Source organism: Pongo abelii, chromosome 7 (assembly GCF_028885655.2).
Source record: "Pongo abelii isolate AG06213 chromosome 7, NHGRI_mPonAbe1-v2.0_pri, whole genome shotgun sequence".
NCBI classification, from domain to species: domain Eukaryota; kingdom Metazoa; phylum Chordata; class Mammalia; order Primates; family Hominidae; genus Pongo; species Pongo abelii.
Genome location: NC_071992.2, coordinates 115,914,410 through 115,941,942, shown reverse-complemented (window position 1 = coordinate 115,941,942; position 27,533 = coordinate 115,914,410). Strand labels below are relative to the sequence as shown.

At 38.4% G+C, this 27,533-nt stretch overlaps 1 protein-coding gene across 17 annotated transcripts in view; it reads left to right on the top strand.

The window, feature by feature from the left end:
- Positions 1 to 25,631, top strand: part of RGS22 (regulator of G protein signaling 22) — a 153,058-nt gene extending 127,427 nt beyond the window's left edge. For 13 of the 17 annotated variants that reach the window (XM_024251116.3, XM_054519223.2, XM_054519219.2 and 10 more), the window contains 6 exons: positions 3,586 to 3,744; positions 12,315 to 12,410; positions 14,767 to 14,860; positions 14,978 to 15,058; positions 15,303 to 15,352; positions 16,555 to 16,700. In XM_024251116.3, the coding sequence (XP_024106884.1) occupies positions 3,586 to 3,744; positions 12,315 to 12,410; positions 14,767 to 14,860; positions 14,978 to 15,058; positions 15,303 to 15,307 (435 nt within the window). In that variant the 3' untranslated portion in view covers positions 15,308 to 15,352; positions 16,555 to 16,700. Of the gene's footprint in view, positions 1 to 3,585; positions 3,787 to 6,481; positions 6,599 to 12,314; positions 12,411 to 14,766; positions 14,861 to 14,977; positions 15,059 to 15,302; positions 15,353 to 16,554; positions 16,701 to 25,468 lie in introns of those variants that run through there. The other 4 variants (XR_008509428.1, XR_008509427.1, XM_063726439.1 and 1 more) reach the window with 3 other exon arrangements.
- Positions 25,632 to 27,533: the final 1,902 nt, after the last annotated feature.

The following is a 27,533-nucleotide window of genomic DNA, read 5'->3' as shown; positions in this document are numbered from 1 at the left end:
TTTTAAAATATCTGCTACCACAAAAATGTGTAAAATATGTGTGTCCCAAGATTTGTGTATTTTTAAAGATTGGAATATTCACATAGCTCATAAAATAAGTGAGAGGAGATTTAAGTACTCTACCAACATAAAGTATACAAACTCATGAAAGGAAAATTGTTCCTGTTAACCTGCTCAAGTTACTTCTTTTTAAGATAAATAATAGAAAACAGTGACTTGGTGAATATAATTTATTTGCATTTTAAAAAGCCTTTTAGTGATGTTGTTCCTAAAAAATGATTAAGAAAAATAAATTATAATAGGGGTAATAGGGAAGGCCATGTCATGAATGAAGTGATATGAAACAGAGATTTAGGGTATTATTGCCCTTGAGCATAGAAAAAGTCGATTATTCTTAGATTCATTTGTGAGCCAGCTGTGTTCTAAGTCCTCTAAGGAACTAAAAGTGGACTCACAATCCAAATTATGCATTAAAATAGGCAGAAATATAGAGGAATGATTGAGGATGTGCTATAGAGAAACATGGTGTCAGAATGGTAACATCTGTTAATGAAAAGATCTTAGAGATAGCTTAGCCTATCCTGGGTTTCCTAGTAACCAGGCCAGGACTTACCCATCGATATCAAAGGCCTTGAGTCTGACGGTAAATGTCTGGAGCTGCCAATACCGTTCAGTTCTGGTATACTCTTCGGGGATTATAACCAAAGAATTTTACTGGAGTCCTCTAGCCTATGACTTCTACCTGATTTTCTAAAAGGGAGTCCTAGATATATCTTAAATATGGACGTTAGAGCATCTGAAAATAAATAATCTTTATTTAGGGGCCTCATCACACTGAATCTGTTGTTATTCCTGTTTTCCCAAGGAAGTTTAGAGAATGGCATTGCCTCCTACCCTAGGATACAAGCCACAGATCTGGTTGGCCATCTCCATGTCTTCCCTCTATTTCATTTCCTTACCTCCGTATCTAATCCGTTCCTAAAACTTACCTAGTTGTCTCCTCGTTATCTGTCATTCTATCCACACCTCCACTCAACTACCTCACTTTAGATCTGCAACATGACTCATAACGTATTACAGAAACTCCCTGCCTCTGGGTTCTCTCCAAACCATCCAACTCAGGGCAGACAGAGCAATCCTTTTTTAACGTATATCTGATCATGTCACTTCTCTGCTTAAAATATTTCTTTTTTTTTATTTCTTCTTTTTTTAAATTTTTAAGAGTATAAAGTAGTTTTTTTTCTTTTTATTATTATTATTATTATTATTATTGTTATTATACTTTAGGCTCTATGGTACATGTGCGCAATGTGCAGGTAAGTTACATATGTATACATGTGCCATGCTGGTGCACTGCACCCACCAACTCGTCATATTGGAAATCATCATTCTCAGTAAACTATCGCAAGAACAAAATATTTCAATTCCGGCCGAGCACACTGGCTCACACCTGTAAGTAATCCCAGCGCTTTGGGAGGCCAAGGCAGGAGAATTGCTTAAGGCCAGGAGTTCAAGACCAGCCTGGGCAATATAGTGAGATCCTGTCTCTACAAATAATCATTTTAAAAATATTTCAGATACTTCCCACTGCCCTCAGAATGAAGTCTATACTCCTAGATATCTCTCTAGCTACATCTTTTACCACTCCCTGCTGTCTCTGCCCTAGTCTAATTGAACTAATTGTAGTTTCATAAGTGGCCCTTACTGCTTTCTCTCCTGAGCTTTTTGCAGTATCATCTTCTCTCCCTTGTTTTTACCTCTGTCGTAACACTTACCACACTAAATTGAAAGTGATTATTCTCATGTCTGACTTTCCCATTAGACTGTAACCTCTTTGAGGGCAGGGAATGGTTCTTATTTATCTTTGCAGTCCAAATGCCAGGCATAGAGAAGGCATTTTTTGGACACATAAATGAATGATGTGAGAAGAAATATATCATGACAGAAAGGAGTAAGATCAAATTGGAAATGAGAGCAAAGTTGAGCAGAAGGGCTGAATAGTAAATTTAAAACTGCTGACAGTTTTAGCATTGTATCAGTGTAGCCTCTGTCTGTCCCTCACTCCCACTCCCAATAGCCTCAAAGTTTGCATCACTCAGCCAAATTTTCACTGGCCCCTTTTGCTCATACTAAAGCCATTATTTATCTACTGGCAGTGAGTAAAGTAGCTCTATATTTATTAAAACATTTTCTTACCCACAATTTGGTTATCTTTAAGATTAGAGAGGTACAGGGTAATTTTAATTAACAATATATATTAACCTACAATCTCAATTGCAACTTTTAACAATAGAGTAGTTTTATGCCATCTATTGAAAAATTGTGTCTTAATTGGGTGACTTTTACTTAGAAAGCCTTCTAAATGGAAATATATATATTCAAGAACTGGGACTGACTCAGGTTTTGGAAAGATAACTGAGAAGTATGATTAATAGAGGAGGAGGAGTATTTAAGCTTCAGTTCATAATAAAAACTGCCATGATCCCTTAACATTGGAACAGGGGATTACTTAATTAAATGTATGGCAGGTAAATGTAAATGAAAATGTCTTAAAAGCCTGCATTTCATCAAATAAAGTATCTCTAGATTTTACATTTACACTCCCAAGAGGCTATAGAATTCAATAACAAAACTGTATTTTAAAAGGAGTGAATAATTTTAGTATTACTAATAGCATTCATGTATGGAAAAGAGGAGTAATGAAATATGCCATTTCAGGTCTCTGTTGATCACTGCAGCATTTACTTTTTAAAGATTCCTCTTTTCCCCTATGAGTTGGCTTGGAGCCTAATGGGATGGTTCATTTTTTTCCAGGGTATTAGGTAAAGGCCATTCCTAGCAATAAGATGTTGGACTTGATCTTATGTGGCAAGTCCTACCTTCTTGGAAGTAATGTATGCCTCTGGAACTAATGGAAAAACTTGGCATGAGAATTAGAGCAACTATTCTTATCTCTATAAATATCACAATTAATCACTTAAAGTGTCCTTATAGAAAGCATTTGTCCAGGATACCATTCTGCTTTTTAAATGTTACTTTTCTTGCTCTCACATAAAAGTAAGAGATTATATCATTTAAAATTTACTCAAGATTTATTCTTAGATCTGCAGCTTTGTTTAAGAGCTTTTCCAGAGGCAAAATGGTATTTCCTTTCTCTAAAAGAAAGAAAAGAGGGAGGAGGGAGTTTCCTTGATGAACTGGATATTTGGAATACTTGCATAAAACAGCAGAGTGTATGGCAGATCAACTAGTATGTTTTAAAAGAAAACATAAATTTCTTATTTTAAAAGACCTAATGGATTCTTTATTAATACAATCAATTGGTTAGGGAAACATAAAGAATAAAGTGACTTTTAAGTGTATTTAGTGTATTTTTTTTTTTTAAAGAAAGACTTCTCATTGGTAATAAAAACCATTGATGATAAGCATGTGCTGAGCAAAACTATACCAAGATGTCCGGAGACAATAAGTTGGAGCAAACATGGTATATATTAAAGATAGAATAGTTAATCTGTTATTATGGTGAATAGAGTTTAAATTGGTACCTTTGTATAAAATTGTAATCTGAGACTTTTTTTTATACAGATGACAATTTTTGGGGTTCTGTTTAAATTCTGGCCTCAGTTCTGTGAGTTTAGGAAGAATTTAACAGATGAAAATATTATGAGTGTTTTAGAAAGAAGACAAGAATATAATAAACAGAAAAAAAAATTGGCAGTCCTAGAAGACGAAAAATCTGGAAAGGTGAGACAAGACTCATTTTGGGTTTTATCAGACTTTTAAAAGGTATGTGATATGTGTGAATTATAGAATAATTTTGTCTGGGGATATATATAGAGAAGTTATGGAATACAGATATTAGTGGATTTTAAGCCTTCAGTCAGAGGCTTCAGACTTTTGGAATTCCTCTAAATTCATTTCAAATGTCATCTCTTCTAAGTGAAGACTTCCTTGACTCTCTGTGGCAACGCAAGCAACTTGCGTCTGCTGCAATAACGTTCCTCCACCTTGTAGAGCATGCTTTATATAGTCTTGTGATTAAGTTTTTACGTCTGTCATCTTCACTGGACTAAGATCCTCAATGATAGTATCTGCCTTATCCATGTTTTATAAGCACTTACACTAGTGTCCAGCACATGCTTAATTATTAATGTTGTTTATTGAATAAATCAGGAAATGAATGAACAAATATTATGTACTGGCTGGGGCAACATTTTCAATATTAAAATTACAGAATGGGCCAGGTACGGTGCCTCACGCCTGTAATCCCAGCACTTTGGGAGGCCAAGATGGGCGGATTGCCTGAGCTCAGGAGTTCGCAGCCAGCCTGGGCAACACAGTGAAACCCCGTCTCTACTAAAATACAAAAAAAAAAAAAAATTAACCGGGCATGGCGACGTGCGCCTGTAGCCCCAGCTACTTGGGAGGCTGAGGCAGGAGATTTGCTTGAACTCTGGAGGCAGAGGTTGCAGTGAGCCAAGATTATGCCACTGCACTCCAGCCTGGGTGACAGAGTGAGATTCCGTCTAAAAAAAAAAAAGAAAAATTACAGAATGATACATTGTGAAATATGTAAACAAGTCACAAACTGGCTAGCCTCTGTATTTGTCTACTATCTGTCCATTCATTCATTCATTCATTGGTCTCTTTCTCTCCTTATATTTATGTTTTAATTAAGAAGGGGTAATTGCTCCCAAATAACATGTTTCATCTTATTTATAAGCTTATGCCTATTTCATTTTAAAAAATAAATGTAATATAATGAACATTCACAAAAGTAATATAATGAACATTCACGTTTATTTGTGCAGGCCAAAATAAACACTTTTAACATTTTGCCTTATTTTTCTTTTTCCCATTAGAAATAAAACATTGCAAATAGAGTAAGATCTAGTAACCTCAGCCCTGAGTTCTATAACCCTCCCTATACCTAGAAGCAGTCATTAAGTTTGGGATATATTTGTCCAGCTCTTTTTAAAGACAGTATTTCGGCCGGGCATGGTAGCTCATGCCTGTAATCCCAGCACTTTGGGAGGCCGAGGCGGGTGGATCACGAAGTCAGGAGATCGAGACCATCCTGGCTAACACGGTGAAACCCCGTCTCTATTAAAAATACAAAAAATTAGCCAGGCGTGGTGGCACGCGCCTGTAGTCCCAGCTACTTGGGAGGCTGAGGCAGGAGAATGGCGTGAACCTGGGAGGCGGAGCTTGCAGTGAGCCGAGATCACGCCACTGCACTCCAGCCTGGGCGACAGAGCCAGACTCCGTCTCAAAAACAAACAAACAAACAAAAGACAGTGTTTCATGCATGTGGATGCATTCATAAACAATACAAAGTACTACTTTTTATGTTTTTTAACTTACATAAATGGTATCATATTGTATTAGTCTGCTTAGTCTGCCATAAAAAGCATGTTCATTCTTTTTATTTTATTTCTTGAGATGGAGTCTCGCTGTGTCACCCAGGCTGGAGTGCAGTGGTGCAATCTCAGCTCGTTGCAACCTCTGCTTCCCAGGTGGAAGTGATTCTTGTGCCTCAGCCTCCTGAGTAGCTGGGACTACAGGCACACGCCACCATGCCAGGCTAATTTTTGTATTTTTAGTAGAGACAGGGTTTCACCATGTTGGCCATGCTGGTCGCGAACTCTTGACCTCCAGTGATCCACCCACCTCAGCCTCCCAAAGTGCTTGGATTACAGGTTTGAGCCACGGCACCTGGCCATGTTCATTCTTTTTAATCAGCAAATACACTTCTAGAAATTTATTCTAAAGGAGAGAATCAGCTGGGTGTGGTAGCTCCCACCTGTAATCCCAGCACTTTGGCAAGCCAGGGAAGGAGGATCGCTTGAGCCCAGGGGTTGGAGACCAGCCTGGGCAACATAGCAAGACCTCATCTCTACAAATAATTTAAAAATAAATAAATAAATAAGAGAATCATAAACATGCACAAAGATGTATATACACAGCATCACTTATAATAGTAAAAAGTTGAAAATGACCCAAATTTCTTTTTTTTTGGTCATCTAATTATTTTAATGGCAATATACACTATCATCTGGATATAAAAAGTCAAGGACAAGTTCATCCTATGAAATGCTAGGCCTTGGGTCTTCTCAAATTTGTGCCACACTGGCAAAATATCTTGTCCTTTACAGAGTATAGCATAACCCTAGCCAGCTACACAGGAAATTGAGAAATAAAATACAGGATTTCCATTATTAAAGCAAGAGTGAACTGTGTTGTTGATAATATCACCAGGTTAATTCAGGATTATTAGTAATAAGAAAATAATAGGTACTTTTAAAATTCTGTCACCACTGCAAACAGATTTATCAGATTCCGGTTCAACAACATAGAAAAATCTTAATATTACAAGTTTCTAATCTAATGCCAATATATTATTATTATTATTTTATTAATACCATCTATGCATAGTGACTACATTTTAATGTCTTTTCTTTGGGGCTTTTTTTTTTTTGAGATGGTGTCTTGCTCTATTGCCCAGGCTAGACTGCCGTGGCGTGATCTTGGCTCACTGCAACTTCCACCTCCCATGATCAAGCAATTCTTCTGCCTCAGCCTCCGGAGTAGCTGGGATTACAGGTGCATGCCACCATGCCTGGCTAATTTTTGTGTTTTTTGTAGAGGCAGGGTTTCACCATGTTGGCCAGGCATCTCAAACTCTTGACCTCAAGTAATCCGCCCACCTTGGCCTCCCAAAGTGCTGGAATTACAGGTGTGAGCCACTGTGCCAGGCCTTTAAGACTTTTTTTAGTGCATAGGGTTTTATTTTTGTTTTACATAATTATATCCACTTTTTTTTTTTTTTTTTTTTTTTGACAGGGTCTTGCTCTGTCATCCAGGCTGGAGTGCAGTGGCATGATCTCAGCTCACTGCAACCTCTGCCTCTCAGGTTCAAGCAATTCTCCTGCCTCAGACTCCCAAGTAACTGAGATTACAGGCACCTGTTGCCACACCTGGCTAATTTTTGTATTTTTAGTAGAGATGGGGTTTCACCATGTTGGCCAGGCTGGTCTCAAACTCCTGACCTCAAGTGATCCACCCGCCTCGGCCTCCCAAAGTGTTGGGATTACAGGCATGAGCCACTGCATCTGGCCTTATATCCATTTGTTATATGCAGTTTTAATCCTTTTTTTCTCATTACTATTGTATCATAAACATTGTCTACATTAAACATTCTTTGTGAGCGTAGCTTTTTATGACTAGAAAATGTTCCATGGAAGGGTTATGGCCATGGGTTATTTAACCAAACATTTAAATCTAAACATTTCTATCTCACTGTTGCTTATGCTGTTGTAATATTGGTCTTGTTGGATAAAATCACCCCTCCCCAACCCCAGCCCATCACCAAAGTTTTGGGTTGCTTCATGAAACTATACATTTAAATGTGTAATTGACTGCTGAAAGGGTATAGTTCTTTTAATTGTGATGTTAGGGTGTCGATTTTAGATGTTTCCCATTTTCTGATGTGGGGATTTAGTGCTGTAAATTTCCCTCTTAACACTGCTTTAGCTGTGTCCCTGAGATTCTGGTACATTGTGTCTTTGTTCTCATTGGTTTCAAAGAACTTATTTATTTCTGCCTTAATTTTGTTATTTACCCAATAGTCATTCAGGAGCAGGTTGTTCAGTTTCCATGTAGTTGTGCAGTTTCAAATGAGTTTCTTAATCCTGAGTTCTAATTTGATTGTACTGTGGTCCGAGAGACTGTTCGTTATGATTTCTGTTATTTTGCATTTGCTGAGGAGTGTTTTACTTCCAATTATGTTGTTGATTTTAGAATAAGTGCTACCTGATGCTGAGAAGAATGTATATTCTGTTGATTTGGGGTGGAGGGTTCTGTAGATGTCTATTAGGTCCACTTGGTCCAGAGTGGAGTTCAATCCTGAATATCCTTGTTAATTTTCTGTCTTATTGATCTGTCTAATATTGACAGGGAGGTGTTAAAGTCTCCCAGTATTATTGTATGGGAGTCTAAGTCTCTTTGTAGGTCTCTAAGAACTTGCTTTATGAATCTCCTGTATTGGGTGCACATATATTTAGGATATTTAGGATAGTTAGCTCTTCTTGTTGCATTGATCCCTTTACCATTATGTAATGCCCTTCTTTGTCTTTTTTGATCTTTGTTGGTTTAAAGTCTGTTTTATCAGAGACTAGGATTGCAACCCCTGCTTTTTTTTTTTGCTTTCCATTTGCTTGGTAAATATTCCTCCATTTGTTTATTTTGAGCCTATGCACATGAGATGGGTCTCCTGGATACAGCACACCGATGGGTCTTGACTCTTTATCCAATTTGCCAGTTTGTGTCTTTTAATTGGGGCATTTAGCCTATTTACATAAGGTTAATATTGTTACGTGTGATTTTGATCCTGTCATCATGATGCTAGCTGATTATTTTGCACATTACTTGATGCAGTTTCTTCCTAGTGTCATTGGTCTATTTTGGTATGTTTTTGTAGTGGCTGTTGCCAGTTTTTCCTTTCCATATTTAGTGCTTCCTTCAGGAGCTCCTGTAAGGCAAGCCTGGTGATGACACAATCCCTCAGCATTTGCTTGTGTGTAAAGGATTATTTCTTCTTCACTTATGAAGCTTAGTTTGGTTGGATATGAAATTGTGAGTTGAAAATTCTTTTCTTTAAGGTTGTTGAATATTGGCCCCCACTCTCTCCTGGCTTACCCTATGGGGTTTCTGCCGAGAGATCCGCTGTTAGTCTGATGGGCTTCCCTTTATAGGTAACCTGACCTTTGTCTCTGGCTGCCCCTAACATTTTTTCCTTCATTTCAACCTTGGAGAATCTGATGATTATGTATCTTAGGGTTGCTCTTCTCGAGGAGTATCTTAGTGGCGTTCTCTGTATTTCCTGAATTTGAATGTTGGCCTGTCTTGCTAGGTTGGGGAAGTTCTCCTGGATAATATCTTGAAGTGTGTTTTCCAACTTGGTTCCATTCTCCCCATCACTTTCAGGTACACCAATCAATTGTAGGTTTGGTCTTCTCACATTGTCCCATATTTCTTGGAGGCTTTGTTCATTCCTTTTCATTCTTTTTCTCTAATCTTGTCTTCACGAGTTTTCATTAAGTTGATCTTCAATCTCTGATATCCTTTCTTCCACTTGATCAGTCTAGCTATTGATATTTGTGTATGCTTCACGAAGTTCTTGTGCCGTGTTTTTCAGCTCCATTAGGTCATTCATGTTCTTCTTTAAACTGGTATTCTAGTTAGCAGTTGCTGTAACCTTTTGTCAAGGTTCTTAGCTTCCTTGCATTGGGTTAGAAGATCCTCCTTTAGCTCAGAAGAGTTTGTTATTACCCACCTTCTGAAGCCTATTTCTGTCAATTCATCAAACTCATTCTTCATCCAGTTTTGTGCCCTTGCTGTAGAGGAGCTGCAATCCTTTGGAGGAGAAGAGGCATTCTGATTTTTGGAATTTTCAGCCTTTTTGTGCTGGTTTTTCTGCATCTTCATGGATTTATCTACTTTTCATCTTTGATGCTGATGGCCTTTTGATGGAGTTTTTCTGTGGGTGCCCTTTTTGTTGATGTTGATGTTATTGCTTTCTGTTTGTTAGTTTTACTTCAACAGTCAGGCCCCTCTTCTGCAGGTCTGCTGGAGTTTGCTGGAGGTCCACTCCAGACCCTGTTTGCCTGGGTTATCACTGGCAGAGGCTGCAGAACAGCAAAGATTGCTGCCTGCTCCTTCCTCTGGAAGCTTTGTCCCAGAGGGGCACTCGCCTGATGCCACTTGGATCTCTCCTGTATGAAGTGTCTGTCGACCCCTGCTGGGAGGTACCTCCAGTCAGGAAGCACTGGGGTCAGGGACCCACTTGAGAAGGCAGTCTGTCCCTTAGCAGAGCTCGAGAACTGTGCTGGGAGATCTTTTGCTCTCTTCAGAGCTGGCAGGCAGGAATGTTTAAGTCTGCTGAAGCTGCACCCACAGCCATCCTGTCCCCCAGGTGCTCTGTCCCAGGGAGTTGGGAGTTTGATCTATAAGCCCCTGACTGGGGCTGCTGGCTGTCTTTCAGAGATGCTCTGCCCAGTGAGGAGGAATCTAGAGAGGCAGTCTGGCCACAGCTGCTTTGCCACACTGCAGTGAGTTCCACCCCATTCAAACTTCCCAGAGGTTTCCTTAACACTGTGAGGGGAGAACCGCCTACTCAAGCCTCAGTAATGAAAGACGCCCCTCCCCCTACCAAGCTCGAGTGTCCCAGGTCAACTTCAGACTGCTGTGCTGGCAGTGAGAATTTCAAGCCAGTGGATCTTAGCTTTCTGGGCTACTTGGAGATGGGACCCACTGAGCGAGACCACTTGGCTCCATGGCTTCAGCCCCCTTTCCAGGGGAGTGAATGGTTCTGTCTCGCTGGGGTTCCAGGCTCCACTGGGGTACAAAAAAAGAAAAAAAAACTCCTGGAGCTAGCTCGGTGTCTGCCCAAACAGCTGCCCAGTTTTGTGCTTGAAACCCAGGGCACTGGTGGCATAGGCACCCGAGGGAATCTCCTGGCCTGCAGGTTGTGAAGACCGTGGGAAAAGCATAGTATCTGGGCTGGAGTGCATTGTTCCTCACGGCACAGTCCCTCATGGCTTCCCTTGGCTAGGGGAGAGAGTTCCCCAACCCCTTGCACTTCCTGCGTGAGGCAACACCCCACCCTGCTTCTGCTCATGCTCTGTGGGCTGTACTCGCTGTCTAACCAGTCCCAATGAGATGAACCAGTACCTCAGGAGGAAATTCAGAAATCACCCTCCTTCTGTGTTGGTCTTGCTGGGAGCTGCAGACGGGAGCTGTTCCTATTCAGCCATCTTGCCAGATGAGGTATCTATAATAGTCAAATTCATAGAAACAGAAAGAATAGAGGTTGCCAGGGACTGGGGAGAGAAGGCAGTAAAGAGTTATTATTTAATGGGAACAGAGCTTCTGTTTTGGATAATGAAGTTCTAGAAATGAAAAGTAGTTGGTATAGACTACATGTTTGTGTTCCTCAAAATTCATATGTTGAAACTCTTGTTTTATCATTTTTAAAGACTAATTTGAAAGGCACGAAATGTTCTTATTTTCATGGCTTTAATTAGTAGGGATATTGAAAAAATTGTCCATTTTTGTTAAGCAGTAGCATTTCCTCTTTGGGGAAGTTTCTGTTGTGTCTCTTCTTTACTCATCTGTTGGCTTATTTGTTTTTCTTAAAGATTTGTATTAATTGAAATACAATTATACATGGTTCTTTTTTGTTATAATTACTTCAAATGTGTTTTCCTCTTAAGTTTGGGTAAGTGTTTTTTCTTTTTTTAAGGAAATTTAATTAATTTTTTATTTGTATAGATTTAGGAGTACAAGTGCAGTTGTGTTACATGGGTATGTTGTGTGTGGTAAAGTCTGGCTTTGAAGTATACTCATCACCCAAATAGTGTATGTTGTACCCAACAGGTTGTATTTCATCGTTCACTGGCCTCCCACCCTCCCAACTTTTGGAGTCACCAGTGTCTGTTCCTCTATATGTCTGTGTGTACCCATCATTTAGCTCCCACTTATAAGTGAGAACATGTGGTTTTTGACTTTCTGTTGCTGAGTAAGAAAATGACCTAAATTTCTAATGAGTGTTGTTAATTAAATTATCTATGGTACATCCTTTTTCTAGAATATTATCTGTTGAAAGTGATGATAACATTTATTCATTTTATCATTCAGCAAACCTTTTAGTGCATAAGATCATTCATCCACTGAAAATGGTGACGTAATTTATTAATTTCATCATTCAACAAATATTTGAGTGCATACTATGTGGCAGACACTGTTCTACAGCAGATAAACAATGGTAAAAAATACAAAGGCCCAGCATACATTCCAGCTGTATATTTATTCACATTTTCACAACATATTCTACATGAAAAGGCAGATTTAAAAGGAGCAAATATAGTTAGATTCTATTTGTATAAAATTTATATAATAAAATATAAAGATTAAAATTGTGAATCTATGCATTTTCCCTAGTGAGAAATGTGGATGGATGTTCATGAAAATGTTTATAGTGGTTTTTCTTGGATTCCAGAATTTGGGAATGATTTTTACATTCAGCTTAATCATTTCTCTCATTTATTTTAAAGTATTTTTATATTAGTATGAAATAAGATTAGAGATCAAAGCAGGAGACTCTGTCACATTAGTGATATTGACTTGATGAAACCTCAAGTGCAGCACTCACTATGAAATATTATGTCGTATGATGTTATAACTCCTTAGCCATAAGTTTATATTAACATAGCATTATCTTTTCTGGGGAATAATTTAATTTAATATAATTACAGGATGGAATCAAACAATATGCAAATACTTCAGTGCCTGCTATCAAAACTGCTTTACTCAGTGATTCCTTCCTAGGCCTCCAACCATATGGCCGACAGGTAAGCATGCAAGGTGGTGCAGACCTCATTTCCCCGCTAGAGCACTGGATAGTGGAATGCAGTAACTCAGTCATTGTACAGTACTAGAAATGTGTTTGTTTGAAAATAAGCCTACAATTATAATAGTAGGAGAGATTGAAGGGAGTTTCTTTGAGCCTTCAGAGAGCATTAAAATTTCAGCCAATCCCAGATAGTTTAATAAAGAAAAATAACTTCTTGAGATACAGGAGGAAGACTTAAATTGCAGAAGTTGAAGTGATCATCTTGTTGGAAAAGAAAATGAGACAGATACAGTATAATAGAGAGAACAAGATGGAATATATATAGGATGTTGTATTCTTGGGTTAAAAAATGACAGAAGAATGTCAAATGCTTAGTCTCAAATATTTAATTTTTTGAAGTAGTCATAAAATTAACCATACATGACCACCCACCAATACATTATGGTTTCTGTGTTTACATTTACATTTATAACTAGTACATTACTGTTACTTCCCTGAAATTTCATATGTTTAACTTATGTCTATTTTTGATGACTTGTATTGAAAGCATTTGTATCTTAGGGTAATACTAACTCAAGAAACAATCTTTCTGGCATTTAGGAATGTCAAATAAGTTCAGTTACCCAGCTAAGATAACTGGCTAACTATGAAGCTATTATTGAGAGAAGAGAAATATCCAATTTTGTGGAACTGTATACTGAAAGAGATATCTAAAAGCATATGATACCTAGCAAATAATACCATTCATTAGCAAATGACTAGCATTAAATTTTAGAAACACAGTGTGAAAGGGGGAAACATCCAGTTAGAGATATCAGGCTGCTTCTTTTTTTTTTTTTTTTTTTTTTTTTTTTGAGACAGGGTCTTGCTCTGTCACCCAGGCTGGAGTGCAGTGGTACGATAACTCTTTGCAGGTTAAAGGGTGCAAGGGCTCTTTGTAGCCTCAACTTCCTAGGCTCAAGGAATCCTCCCACTTCAGCCTCCCAAGTAGCTGGGACTACAGGTGCACACCACCATGCCTGGCTAATTTTTTGTATTTTTTATAGAGATGAGGTTTCACCATGTTGCCCAGGCTGGTCTCAAACTCCTGGGCTTGCGCAAACCTCCCACTTTAGCCTTCCAAAGTGCTAGGATTACAGGTGTGAGGTAACAGGCTTCTAATCTTTGTTTTATCACAAGTGAGTATTATCTTGAAACCTGGATATAATCACATAATTTCCTTTGAGCCTCTTACCTTATTGGTTAAAAAGAGAGAGAGAGAAAGGGATGATGATGATGATGGTGGTGATGATGATGCTATCTTGTCATATTCAAGATTTTTGTAGGAAACTAAAAAACTTTTAGAAACCAAAGATATTTTATAAATATAAATGCAGCTTATTATGATTTCTGTTTAAAGTATACATGTTGAATTACTTTAGCAATTTGTAAAGTAATAATACACTGACATTTTGTAAATGTAGATGCCCTATACAGTCGTTCCTCAGTATCCACTGTGGGGTGGTTCCAAGACTACCTGCAGATACCAAAATCTGGAAATGCTCAAGTCCCTGATATAAAACAACATGGTATTTGCATATAACCTATCCACATCCTCCCATATATTTTGAATCATCTCTAGATTACATATATTACCTAAGTATTATGCTATAGCGTAAGTAAATGCTATGTAAATAGTTATACTGTATATTTTATTTGTATTATTTTTTGTTGATTTTTTAAAATATTTTTGATCTGCAATTGGGTTGAATCTGCAGATGCAGAACCTGTGGATGTGAAGGGCTAACTGTATATGCATTTGTTTTAGATAGATTTTGCACATTGAAGAATTATGATGAATCCAAATGCAAAGTTGCTCTCCCCTTAAACTTGATTTACAGTCAAATTGAATATATAAAGATCTTTCCTAAGTACTAAATTTACAATCAAATTGAATATATAAAGATGACTGAATAGCTGTCAAGATATCTATAAAGCTTTTGTTGACATCGATTCACTGAGAAATAGAATATGACCACCCTCACGTTCCCACCCCACCTCCTCCCTGCAAACCAGGGAATTTAAACATTTTGTCAAGGCTATGGAAGAAAATACACTTACTTTATCATAAATATTTGTATGAAAATGGACTAAGGTAGGTTGATAATAATTTGTGGTACCCAGTTAAAAGGTGACCTGGGTATGTTCAGTTGGTAAAAATTCATATCATTATAAACTTGTGATGTGCACTTTTCTTTATGTGTGTTATACTTTAATACAAATTTAAATGAAGAGGCTGATAGAAGACATCTTACCTTCAGTTTATTTCCTAAAGCAAACATTTCAGAATTAACTTTGAAAATTGCTTTTCTTAGCCAACCTGGTGCTACTCAAAGTATATAGAAGCCTTAGAACAGGAGAGAATTCTTCTTAAGATCCAAGAAGAACTAGAAAAAAAGTTGTTTGCAGGTAATTTTTGCTTTTTGCCTACAAGTTTACTTTTTTATCTTTTATCACAGATTAATTTTAGAAGACTTTGCCAATATTTACTTTACTGTTTTTCTTATCTCTTTTATTTTCGTGCAGGCTTGCAACCTCTCACAAATTTTAAGGCTAGTGCTTCAACTATGTCTTTGAAAAAGAATATGTCTGCCCACAGCAGCCAGAGTGAGTTCCCAGTGTAGTCTGTCTTCAGTTCTTTCTTTCTTTTTGTTGGAGTTCGGCCTCTCACTTGGCCATTCAGAATGTACAGGGAGGAAGGGGTGAGGACCAACCCCTCCACCCTGTTCTGCCCCCCAACTTAGGAGAATTTCTCCGTGTGTGTGAGTCCTGCTTCTCTCTGTCTCTGTTCCTCTCCTCTGCTAAGGAGGAAAGACTAACATATATACCTAAAACTTCATGTCTTTTCCAGAGTGACAGCATTCATGTGAGTGTTCACATCCTGCTGCTGATAGGTTCAAGGTACGTGATAGTCTGAATGTTGGTTGGTCCCACACATGTCCTCATAATACACTCATTCATGTACATGCACGCATGCACACACACAGCATACCACACATATAACATGTCCCACTAATAAATCGATGAGGAGGAGAGCCTTGCCTCCCTTTTGAATGGCACAGTCTCCTAAGAAGTAAGGCCTCTGGAGAGTGATCATGTATTGCTTTTATTTACTCCTTGTCTGTTTTCTTCTGTAAAGAACATCTATGGAAGAATGGGCTATAGCTCAGTTTTCCCAAGATTTTCTAAGCTGGGAATATTAGAAGGAACTTAAAATTTAAAAAAAAAAAAGAACTAAAAATTGAGGGCCCTTCTCTCACGCAGATTCTGAGGTGATTATAGTTTTGATTGGATACTAGTGTTAGAGTTTAGCAAAGCCTTACAAAGTAGTCTAGTAGTATAATGTAGTACAATGTGTAATTCATTGACCTAATACTTGAAGAACCCAGTTAAAAGTCCTGTTTCTTTTATCTTTTGCTTGTAGATTAGCTTTTTGGTTTCTTAACATCCTTAGTTTTCTGGTTCTTGGGAGGTTTGATGAGTAGGCCTTAATGTTCTTAGCCTACTCATTTTTTTCCCTTCTAGTTTACCCTAGCCTCTACACTCTTTTGCCCATTTCTCCACCCCTCAGGCCAGCCTCATAGTCCCTCTAACATTTGCTGACACTCCTGCTCACATTTTGATCCTTATGACAACTGTATTAGTCCGTTCTCATGCTGCTATGAAGAAATACCCGAGATTGGGTAATTTATAAAGGAAAGAGGTTTAATTGACTCACAGTTCCATGTGGCTGGGGAAGCCTCAGGAAACTTACAATCATGGCTGAAGGGGAAGCAAACATGTCCTTCTTCAAGAGGCAGCAGGAGAGAGGAGTGCCAAGCAAAAGGGGAAAAAGCCCCTTATAAAACCATCAGATCTCATGAGAACTCACTCACTGTCATGAGAACAGCCTGAGGGTAACCACCCCCGTGATTCAGTTACCTCCCACTGGGTCCCTCCCATGACTTGTGGGAATTATGGGAACTACAAGATGAGATTTGGGTGGGGACACAGCCAAACCATATCAACAACTCTATATAAGTTTTTTGTTGTTTTGCATTTATATTTGCATTTATATTTTCTATAGATGTTTATATTTTCATCCATTTATTTTTCCTTTGTAGGAATTCTTTAAACCAGATTTTGCTGACATGAGAAGCTCCAGTGATTTGTTTTTTTGAAGGTCTGTATCAGAGCAAGCCTAACATCTAAATAAAGTTTGATTCTGGATTATCCAGGTGGGAAATAAATAAAGAAAATTTGGCTTGTCTTACTCTCGCAGTTTTAAAATTATAGCTATTCTGTACACATGACATACAAGACTATAAGAATTGTTTAATTTATTTAGAATAAAACAACTACTATCTAGGTTTGAAGAACCAAAATGTTTTGCTTATCACAGTCGTTAAGGAAGTATAATGCTATGTTCCTCAAGTCATCTTTCAACAAATATTCGTTGAGCATGTGCTGTATTTGGTTAACAGATGTATTCAGCAGGTGATTAGGGGACAAATATTCCAAGTGGTAAATTGACCCAAAACATAAAAGGAACTATATTATTATTATTACTATTATTATTATTATTATTATTATTATTATTATTATTATTTGAGATGGAGTCTCACTCTGTCGCCCAGGCTGGAGTACATTAGCATGATCATGGCTCACCACAACCTCTGTCCCCTGGGTTCAAGCGATTCTCCTGCCTCAGTCTCCCGAGGAGCTGGGACTACAGGCTTGTGCCACCACGCCTGGCTAATTTTTGTATTTTAGTAGAGACAGGGTTTTGCCATGTTGGCCAGGCTGGTCTCAGACTCCTGATGTCAAGGGATCTGCCTGCCTTGGCCTCTGAAAGTGCTGGGATTACAGGCATGTGCCACCATGCCCTGCCAGGAACTATATATTAAAGCAGTGGTTCTCAGACTTTAGTGTGCTTAAGACTCACTTGTGACATTTGCTAGCAATGCACATTCCTGAGCCCCCTCCCTGAGTGTCGCATTCAGTAGTTCTTGGGCTGGACCCAGGAATCTCACTCTTTAACAGACACCTGAAGTGATTCTGATGCAATGTTCCATAAACTACTATTTGAAATAAACTGTTAGGGTAGCAAGAAAAGAGTGTCAAAAGGTAAAATCCACCTTATTAACTGGAACTATACTTGTGGCAAAGAGAACCCAGACATATACCCTCCTATGCTTTTCCTGGAGGAAAAGGAGAGTGTGTAAGAAATGATCTGGGAGAATCATCTGGGGGCCTCATGACTCAAGAGAGCTCTGAGGATATGACCTAGATCACCAGATTGGAAGCACTGGACTTCCAGTTTTGTATAATCCCAGAAAGCATTTTCAAAGTAGAAACTGCCACTCCAGATTCTCTGAAGAGTTAGATATTTTAAATGGGTAAACTATTAGGAGATCTACTTCAGAGATCATTTTTTCTTCTAAAGCAGTGGGTTTTCAATAGTTCGTTGTTTTTTTTTTTCTGATCATGGGAACCCTGTAGTTTCCTGTGCTCCTACAGTGCCACATACCCTGTGGTGTAGTGGCCATGAAGTTTCCTTTTCTTCTGACTTCTGCTCTTGTGCTGCCTTCTCTGGTTTTAATTGAGCATTTTATGTGATTCCATTTTTTCTCCTCTCTTAGCATATCAATTATACTTTTTAAATTTTTCTTATTCATTGCCCTAGAGTTTGCAATATATATTTACTACTAATAAAAGTCCACCTTCAAATGACATGATAGTGCTTCATGAGTAGTGCAAGTACCTTATAACAGAGTGTTCCCAATCCCTCCCTCCTCTCCCTTATCACAATGTTGTCATTCATTTCTCTTATCCATAAGCTATACTCACTAAACACATTGTTGCTATCACCATTTTGAACAAACTGTTATCTGTTAAATCAGTTAAGAATGAAAAAAAAAAACATTATTTTACCTTTTTCCTTTATTCCTTCTCTGATGCTTTTTCTTTCTTTTTATAGGTCTGCGTTTCTGACCTATATAATTTTCCTTCTCTCTGAAGAACTACTTTTAACATTCCTTGCAAGGCAGGTCTACTGGAAACAAATTCCTTTGATTTTGTTTGCCTTAAAAGTCTTTATTTCTCCTTTACTTTTAAATGATAATTTCATAGAATACAGAATTCTAGGTTAGTGGGGTTTTTTTTTTTCCTTTTAACACTTAAAATATTTCACTCTACTCTCCTCTTGCTTGCATGGTTTCTGAAGATGAGTCAGGTGTAATTCTTATCTTTGCTCCTCTATAGGTAATTGTTTCCACTGCTACCCTCTGGCTTCTTTGAAGATTTTCTCTTTGTCTTTGGTTTTCTGCAGACACAAATATGCTATTCCTAGGTATAGATTTTTTTGGCATTATCCTACTTGGTGTTCTCAAAATTTCCTGGATCTATGGTTTGATATCTATCATTAATTTTGGAAAATCCTTAGTCATTATTACTTCAAATATTTCTTCTCTTCCTTTCTCTCTTTCTTTTCCTTCTGGTATTCCTATTATATATATTTACCCCTTTTTTTGTCCCACAGTTCTTGGATATTCTGTTCTGTCTTCTTCATTCTATTTTCTCTTTGCATTTCAGTTCTAGAAGTTTCTATTGATCTCTCTTCAAGTGCAGTGATTCTTTCCTTAGCTGTATGTAGTCTGTTGATGACCCCATCAATAGCATTCTTCATTTCCATTACAGTGTTTTTTACTTCTAGCATTTCCATTTGATTTTTTTCTTAGACTTTCCCTTTCTGTGCTTACACTGCCCATCTGTTCTTGTATGTTATCTAATTTTTAAATTAGAGCTTATAGCATATTAATCGTACTCATTTTAACTTTCCGATCTGATAATTCCAACATCTCTGTCTTATCTGAGTCTGGTTCTGATGCTTGCTTTGTCTCTTCCAACTGTTTTTTGCCTTTTTGCATGCCTTGTAATTTCTTCTTGGAAGCAAGATATGATGTATTAGATAAATGGAAATGAGGTCAATAGGTCTTTAGTGTAAAATTTCATGTTTTTCTGGCTGGGAGTTAGGCTGTATTTACTGTTTGCTGTAGCTGTGGCATTAGAGGCTGAAATTTCCTCTATGCCTTTGTTTTTCTCTCTCCTGTTGTTTTGGGCTTTTCGTGAGACTCCTTGACACAGTGCCTGAGACTTGAAGTTCTCTTAGCTAAAATCTCTGTTATTATACAGACCTATTGATGTGGTGGGTAGGGCGGGAGGAGGGGAAAGCATTTTATAGTCCCATGATTAGGTTCTCAGTGTTTTATTGAAACTAAGTTGGGTATTTATTTCTCTTCCCCCAGGTTGTTAGGGCTTTGGTAAAACCCCCTTCTGTTAGGTTCTGGTAAAATAGTTTCCCTTGAGGCAGGGCTTGCTAAGAATAGAAAACTCTTGGTGTGTTTCAAAATCGTGACTTTACTCCTCCCCCTACCAGAGCAGATGGGGTTTTTCTCTGGTCTTCACAGGAGAACCTGATGGGCCTCATGTAAAACTCAAGAAAGTGTGGGTGCGCCCCTAAGACTGGACCTCCTCAGAGTATTTAATTCTCAAGTTAGTTGACACTAAGCCTCCAGAAATTTGTTAATTACAGTTTCAAGTATTCTTCCAGATAGTGGCTGCAGCTTCAGGCTTCTGCTCCCACTAAGCTGTGATTGTCTGTATCTGCCTGTCTATCTCTCCAGTTTTAGTGGCTGCAGTTTGCTCTATTACCATAATTCTTTGATGGTTCCAAGAAGAGTTGTTGATTTTCAGTTTCTTCAGCATTTTTTCTTGTTGTGAAGATGGTAATGATGACCTCCACATTCTTTACTTGGGCCCTGAAGTTTGATACCTCTATTTTTAAAGTATTTTGTAGTCAGTTTTGTGCTTAAGATAAAATTAAGAGGCCAGGCATTGTGGCTTATGCCTATAATCCCAGTGCTTTGTGGGGCTAAGACAGGAGGATTGCCTGAAGCTAGGAGTTTAAGACCAGCCTGGACAACATAGTAAGAACCTATATCTACAAAAAAATAAAAATATTAGCTGGGTGTGGTGGTGCATGTGTGTAGTCCCAGCTACTTGAGAGGCTGAGGCAGGAGACTCACTTGAGCCCAGGAGTTTGAGGTTACAGTGAACTACAATCATGCCACTGCCCACCAGCCTGGGTGACAGAGCGAGACCCTGTCTCCAAAAAAAAGAAAAAAAGGTTAATTTAGTAATTAAAAGTTTTGTGTTATATATGCATATTAAATTAATGGTAATTTTGTATTATAAGTATTTACATATTCCTTTTTAGCCTACCCTGAAAGCATCCCACAGCATGGGCTTATCCTAGTTTTTGCCACCAGAGGCAATTTCCTTATATTAATGTGCCCATGAAGTATCATCTGTAGTTCTACCAGTTTTTCTTAACATTTCTTCAACGCATCTCCTCCTTTTTCCCCTTCATTATTGGATGACTGTCTTATTCCAGAGCCTTATTACCTTGGATATGGGTCCTAATTAGTATCTCTTTCTCCTGCCTGGCCACTTTACAACCATCCTGAGTGATCTTTCTAAAATGTAAACCTTATGAAATTCCCTTCTCTAAATACTTCATTGAGATGATTGGTAAACCTGTTATTAGTAAAATAGAAGTTCTTTATTTGGCAAGATATACATATAAGGCCCCCCTATTGAGAGGTGAAGCCAGCTGGACTTCCTGGGTTGAGTGGGGACTTGGAGAACTTTTCTGTCTAGCTAAAGGATTGTAAATGCACCAATCAGCACTCTGTAAAAATGTACCAATCAGCGCTCTGTGTCTAGCTAAAGGATTGTCAACGCACCAATCAGCACTCTGTAAAAACGCACCAATCAGCGCTTTGTGTCTAGCTAAAGGATTGTAAACGCACCAATCAGCACTCTGTAAAATGGACCAATCAGCACTCTGTAAAATGGACCAATCAGCTCTCTGTAAAATGGACCAATCAGCAGGATGTGGGCAGGACCAAATAAGGGAATAAAAGCTGGTCATCCGAGCCAGCAGTGGCAACCCTCTCGGGTCCCCTTCCGTGCCGTGGAAGGTTTGTTCTTTCACTCTTCACAACAAATGTTACTGCTGCTCACTCTTTGAGTCCACACTACCTTTATGAGCTGTAACACTCACCACGAGGGTCTATACCTTCATTCCTAAGTCAGCGAGACCACAAACCCACCAGGAGGAACAAACAACTCCTGCCACCTTTAAGAGCTGTAACACTCACTGCAAAGGTCTGCAGCTTCACTCCTGAAGTCAGCAAGACCACGAACCCACCAGAAGGAAGAAACTCTGGACACATATGAACATCTGAAGGAACAAACTCCAGACATACCATCTTTAAGAAATGTAACACCGTAAGTGTCCGCGGCTTGATTCTTGAAGTCAGCAAGACCAAGAACCCACCAGAAGGAACCAATTCCGGACACACTATCTTCTGAGACAAACATTCAGATCAGGCATTTGTTCTTCTGGGAAGCTGTCTTTGGTATTCTTCCCTTACTACAGATGCCCCAAATAACTACAGAAGTTATCCTCTTCTGTTCTATCACTGTCTTGTTCACTGTTCTGTAATATAGTGTTAGTCACAATGATTGTAATTTTTAAATTATATGTGTGTATACCCTAATACTGTTGTTATTTGGCTTTCCATTCCATCACCTTATATAGAACATTTTAAAAATAGATGTATGTTAAATATTTGTCGAAAAAGATGAAGGAAACAGCTCCACTATAAAATTCCAGCAAGGTAGAAATCACTGCTCATCTAAGAAAGTTCAATGTAATGCTATTCATAAAAATGTACCATTAGTAGTCTTTATAATTATAAATATATAGTAATACGGAATTTTATGTGAAGTGTAAAACTTTTGTCCTATCTACATTATTTTTCATATCTGTGAAAATATACCTATGTGTTTGTCATGTCTCTCAGATAATAAATTAATGCTTATTAAGTCACATTAAATCACTTTAGGCTGGCATTTCTCAATCTCAGCACTAGTGACATTTTTGGCCAGATAACTATTTATTGTGGAGGGCTGTGCTGTGCATTGTAGGATGTTTAACAATGTCCCCGACCTCTTACCCATTATGTCAGTAGCACCTCTTCATATGTGGCAACTCAAAATATATTTAGATATTTTGCTATATCATCCCTAGTTGAAAACCACTGCTTTGGACTTTTGGACATTTTTATGTTGTATTTTTTGAAATCTCTGATGACAATGGAACCTTTAAATTCTAATTCTATAGCATATACTTTTAAAAGTATCATACCTGCTAGCTCCATAAAACTACCAACAGTGTTTTCTAAATCAGTGATGACTAATTTCTTTTAGTGAATATCTATACTAAAGCCACTTGAATAATTTATTTTCTTTTACATCGTATTTGAAAACATAATGCCTAACATGCTCAGCCAATGTTTGTTAAACTAATAAAACTTAAAATAAGTTTTCTATTTACACTTATTGTAACATAAACTATATTTTAGGTAATCTTAAAAGTGCCCTTAAATCTGATTTGGGTGTGTATAAAGATATAAGTAAATAAATTATAATAGTGCCATATTTTTGCATATGATGTGCTGCTTAATATTATGAATTCTCTTGAAGAAAGACAGCTCCCTTTTGGAATATTCCTAGGATTTAAAAACAGACAAGGCTGGGTGCAGTGGCCCACACCTGTAATCTCAGCACTTTGGGAAGCTAAGGCGGGTGGATTGCTTGAGCCCAGGAGTTTGAGACCAACCGGGGAAACATGGTGAAACCCCTTCTCTAGAAAAAATACAAAAAGTTACCTGGCATGGTGGCACATGCCTGTAGTCCCAGTTACTCAGGAGGCTGCAGTGAGAGGATTGCTTGAGCATGGGGGGTTGAGGTTACAGTGAGCCATGATCATGCACTGCACTGCAGCCTGGAAACCCTATCAAAACAGCAACAACAACAACAACAACAACAAAACAACCCCAGAAAGTACTGGTATACTGTATCAACTTATACTCTTCAAAACAGGGTAAATTGAGCTCATACTTTGTGTGTTTACATTATTATTTGAAGTAAATAAGTATATTTTTAAAAGTTTTTTAAACCAACCAAACATCAGTGAAATAAGTATATTTTGAAATAAATACAATAGTGAAATAATCCAAAAGTAATGTGGCCAGTTGGATCAGATTCAGCTTGTGTATAATTTTTTAAAATAAGCAAATTTAGTATTAAAGGCATAAATTAATTTATGTTATATTTCTTTTTCTTTTCTTTTCTTTTTTTTTTTTTTTTTGAGATGGAGTCTCACTCTGTTCCCCAGGCTGGAGGGCAGTGGCATCATCTTGGCTCACTGCAACCTCCGCTTCCTGGGTTCAAGCGATTCTCCTGCCTCAGCCTCCTGAGTAGCTGGGATTACAGGCGCATGCCACCGTGTCAGGCTAATTTTTTGTATTTTTAGTAGAGATGGGGTTTCACCGTGTTAGCCAGGATGGTTTCAATCTTCTGACCTCATGATCTGCCCACCTCGGCCTCCCAAAGTGCTGGGATTACAGGCGTGAGCCACCATGCCTGACCGATTTATGTTATATTTCTTAAATGTATATGTTCATCATTTGTCATATAATTGAAAATTACTTAATAGTACATAATCTGGAAAAATTGCATTTTCTTTTTAAATTGGCATACTGTTTAAAATTACAGTGAAATTTCTGCCTCAAAAAATAGATGCTATATATCCAATGATTCAGTAGAATTTGGTTCTGAACCAGGCACCATGGCTCACACCTGTAATCCCAGCACTTTGGGAGGCCCAGGTGGGAGGATCGCTTGAGCCCAGGAGTTTGAGACTAGCCTAGGCATCATAGTGAGACGGTGTCTCTACAAAAAATTTAAAAATTAGCTAAGAGCAGTGTTGAGTACCTAAAGTCCTAGCTACTCTGGAGGCTGAGGTGGGAGGATCACTTAAGCCCAGGAGTTCAGGGTTACCGTGAGCTATGATCACGCCACTGCACTCCAGCCTGGATGACAGAGCAAGACCCTGTCTCAGAAAAGAAAAAAGAAAAGAAGAGAAAAAAGACAAAAGAAAAGAAGAACTTGATTCTGGTCCTGGATCTGTTGCTGCCTTTCTGATTTGGGGCCATTTATTTAACCCCTTTAAGCCATAGTTTATTTTATTTTTTTTATAAAGAACTCAGGGTCCTTTTTTAGCTCTAATATTATGTGATTCTATGAGTTTATAACGTTAAAGCTTTTTAATGTATAACTGTCTATAGAGTTTTGGTCTATTTTTCAATGAGCACTTATTTTTATATTTTGAATTAGAGCCTTAGATCAAATTTTTCTGAGAAGAATAATTCGGTTGGGCACGGTGGCTCACGCCTGTAATCCCAGCACTTTGGGAGGCCGAGGAGGGTGGATCACGAGGTCAGGAGATTGAAACCATCCTGGCCAACATGGTGAAACCCCGTCTCTACTAAAAATACAAAAATTAGCCAGGCAAGATGGTACATGCCTGTAGTTCCAGCTACTCAGGAGGCTGAGGCAGGAGAATCGCTTGAACCCGGGAGGCGGAGGTTGCAGTGAGCCGAGATTGGGCCACTGTACTCCAGCCTGGCGACAGAGCAAGACTCTGTCTCAAAAAAAAAAAAAAGCATTCAACTTCTATACTATTTCCTTTTACAGAGTCAAATACTTAGGGTGTTGCCTGGCTCTAAAATAGTTACTGTTCTAGAAAAAAAAATTCAACAGTACATGATAATAGTAAGTGGTACTCTCCCTCCTTACCCCCATTGTAACAGTGACAGAAAATGTGTTTCCAAACATATATTCTACTCTTACTCCTTTTAGTAATGGAATCACAAGTTTTAGTTGTGCCCAAGGTGACCTAACTGGAGTTAACTATCATTTCCCAGTCTACCTCACAGGTAGATACAGCCATGTAACCAAGTTCAGACTAAGGAGTTGTGAAGAGAAGTGTATGATATCCGTTCAAGACTTTTAAGTAAATGAAAATGATCGCCAACCATTTTCTCTCTTTTCCCTTTCTGTAAGCTGGGTCGTAGTTATGATGCTGGCTGGCAACCTTTCACTGTGTAGATGGAGTAGATGGAGCACCTATGGAATTATGGAGCCTGGGTCTCTGGAAGACCTCATGAAAGAGAGCTGCCTCACACTGGACTGCTATGTGAGATAAAAACAAATCCCTCTCTTGTCTGAGTCACTTTATTCTTGTGCCTTTTGTTATAGCAGCTTATCCTGTACTTTAACTATGCAAAAATTGCCTCCAGGAGTAGGGAACTACCATAACAAAAACCTAAAATATGTGGCATCGATTAAGCAGTCAGTCAGTGGGCAGCAAGGCAACAGATAATCGCAAGCTAGAAAGGTGGTGACCAGACGGGGTGTCATGGCTCATGCCTTTAATCCCAGCACTTTGGGAGGCTGAGGCAGGAGGATTGCTTGAGCCTAGGAATTCAAGACCAGCCTGGACAACATAGTGAGACCCATCTCTACAAAAAATAAAAAAAAACTAGCCAGGCATGGTAGTGCACCACCTGTAATCCCAGCTACTTTAAGTGGCTGAGGTGGGAGGATTGCTTGAGCCTGGGAGGTCGAGACTGCAGTGAATTGTGGTTGTGCCACTGCACTCTAACCTGGGTGACAAAGTGAGATCCTATCTCTAAAAATAAATATTAAAAAAAGGTGAAGGTGGTGACTTTTGTAATACTATGACAAAATATTTGGTAAAACTGTTACTTGTGATAATTTGGAAGGCAGACCATGTGACTACTAAGCCCATACCTTTGTAAAGGAAGAGGTTAAAAAAAAGAATGTTGGTGTGTGTTTGTGTGTTGGTTGCCCCTTTCTGCTTTTAGCAACATATCATGAAGATAAATCAGTCAAGCATTAACTAGTTTACAAGTAGAAATGGAAGAGAATACAACTCAACTAAGGGAGGCACATTCTCTGACTGTGGCTTGCAGTTAAAACTGATGTAAAATCTAATAATTAGAAGCCTCAAAGTTGGGAAAGTCAATTGCAACTATTCCCTGTAAAGCTGAGCCTTTGGTCGTTGCCCTTTACAAAAGTTTCTCAGTAAGACCTTTCATCTGGACAATGGTAGCCCAGTAATAAAGGTCAAAGTAAAGGTGTTGCCCTCCTAATCTAGCCTGTTGTTTTAGATGACCTTAAAATAGCTACCATTAAATAATAGAGAGGGAACTGAGCTAAACACAAACGTGAATAAATAAAATAAGAGACTTTGCAGGCTTAAGAACTATGTCCAGAAGAGATTTTGACATGGAACTGACTGGTAGTAAATAGACTTGAAGCTTACTAAAATTTTGATAGAATTGTATTCCCAGCAAAACCACAAACCTGGCATAAAAGTATCTGTAATTTTTCAGTCTCTAAAATAATCACAAGGTCCCCAAATTTGCATCATTAAAAAGCAAGTAATGAAATTTGTACAGTCCCCAAAGAGGCCCACTCTCCAATGCTAACCTCAAACTTGGCTTAGAGAATAATAGATAAAAATTTTCCCTGAAGGTAAAGCCAAGGGCCTCAGAGGACTAGGGACAGGGAGTTTTTCCCATGGAGTAGATTCAGTGTCTAACATCGTGTCTTCACACTTCCTACCCAGAAGATGAATTGTGATTACTGTGTTTGTTGCCCACTCATTCTTTTTCAAAGCATCATAATCGTATTGTTTCTATTCTCTCCTCTGATTTGTGTCAATATCCTCTGTCTTAGTTGATTTTGTGCTGGTATAATGGAATACCACAGACTGGGTAACTTATAATGAACACAGATTTATTTGGCTCATGATTCTGCAGAGTGGGAAGTCCAAGACTGAGGGGCCTCATCTTGGAGGGGTCTTTTTGCCGCATCATAACGTTGGCAGAAGGCATCACATGGTGAGAGAGCATATGCCAGAGAGAGAAAAGGGGTTCAAACCCTTTTCAGAAAGGGTTTATCAGAAATCCACTCTTGCAATAACTTCACATAAAGCCTGTTCAGACACACTAGTTTTTATCCAAACTTTCACCTTCAGCTCATCAACCCTTTCATTCCTAACCATAGCCTTCATTGGAACTTCAGCAGGTTTTGGATTTAC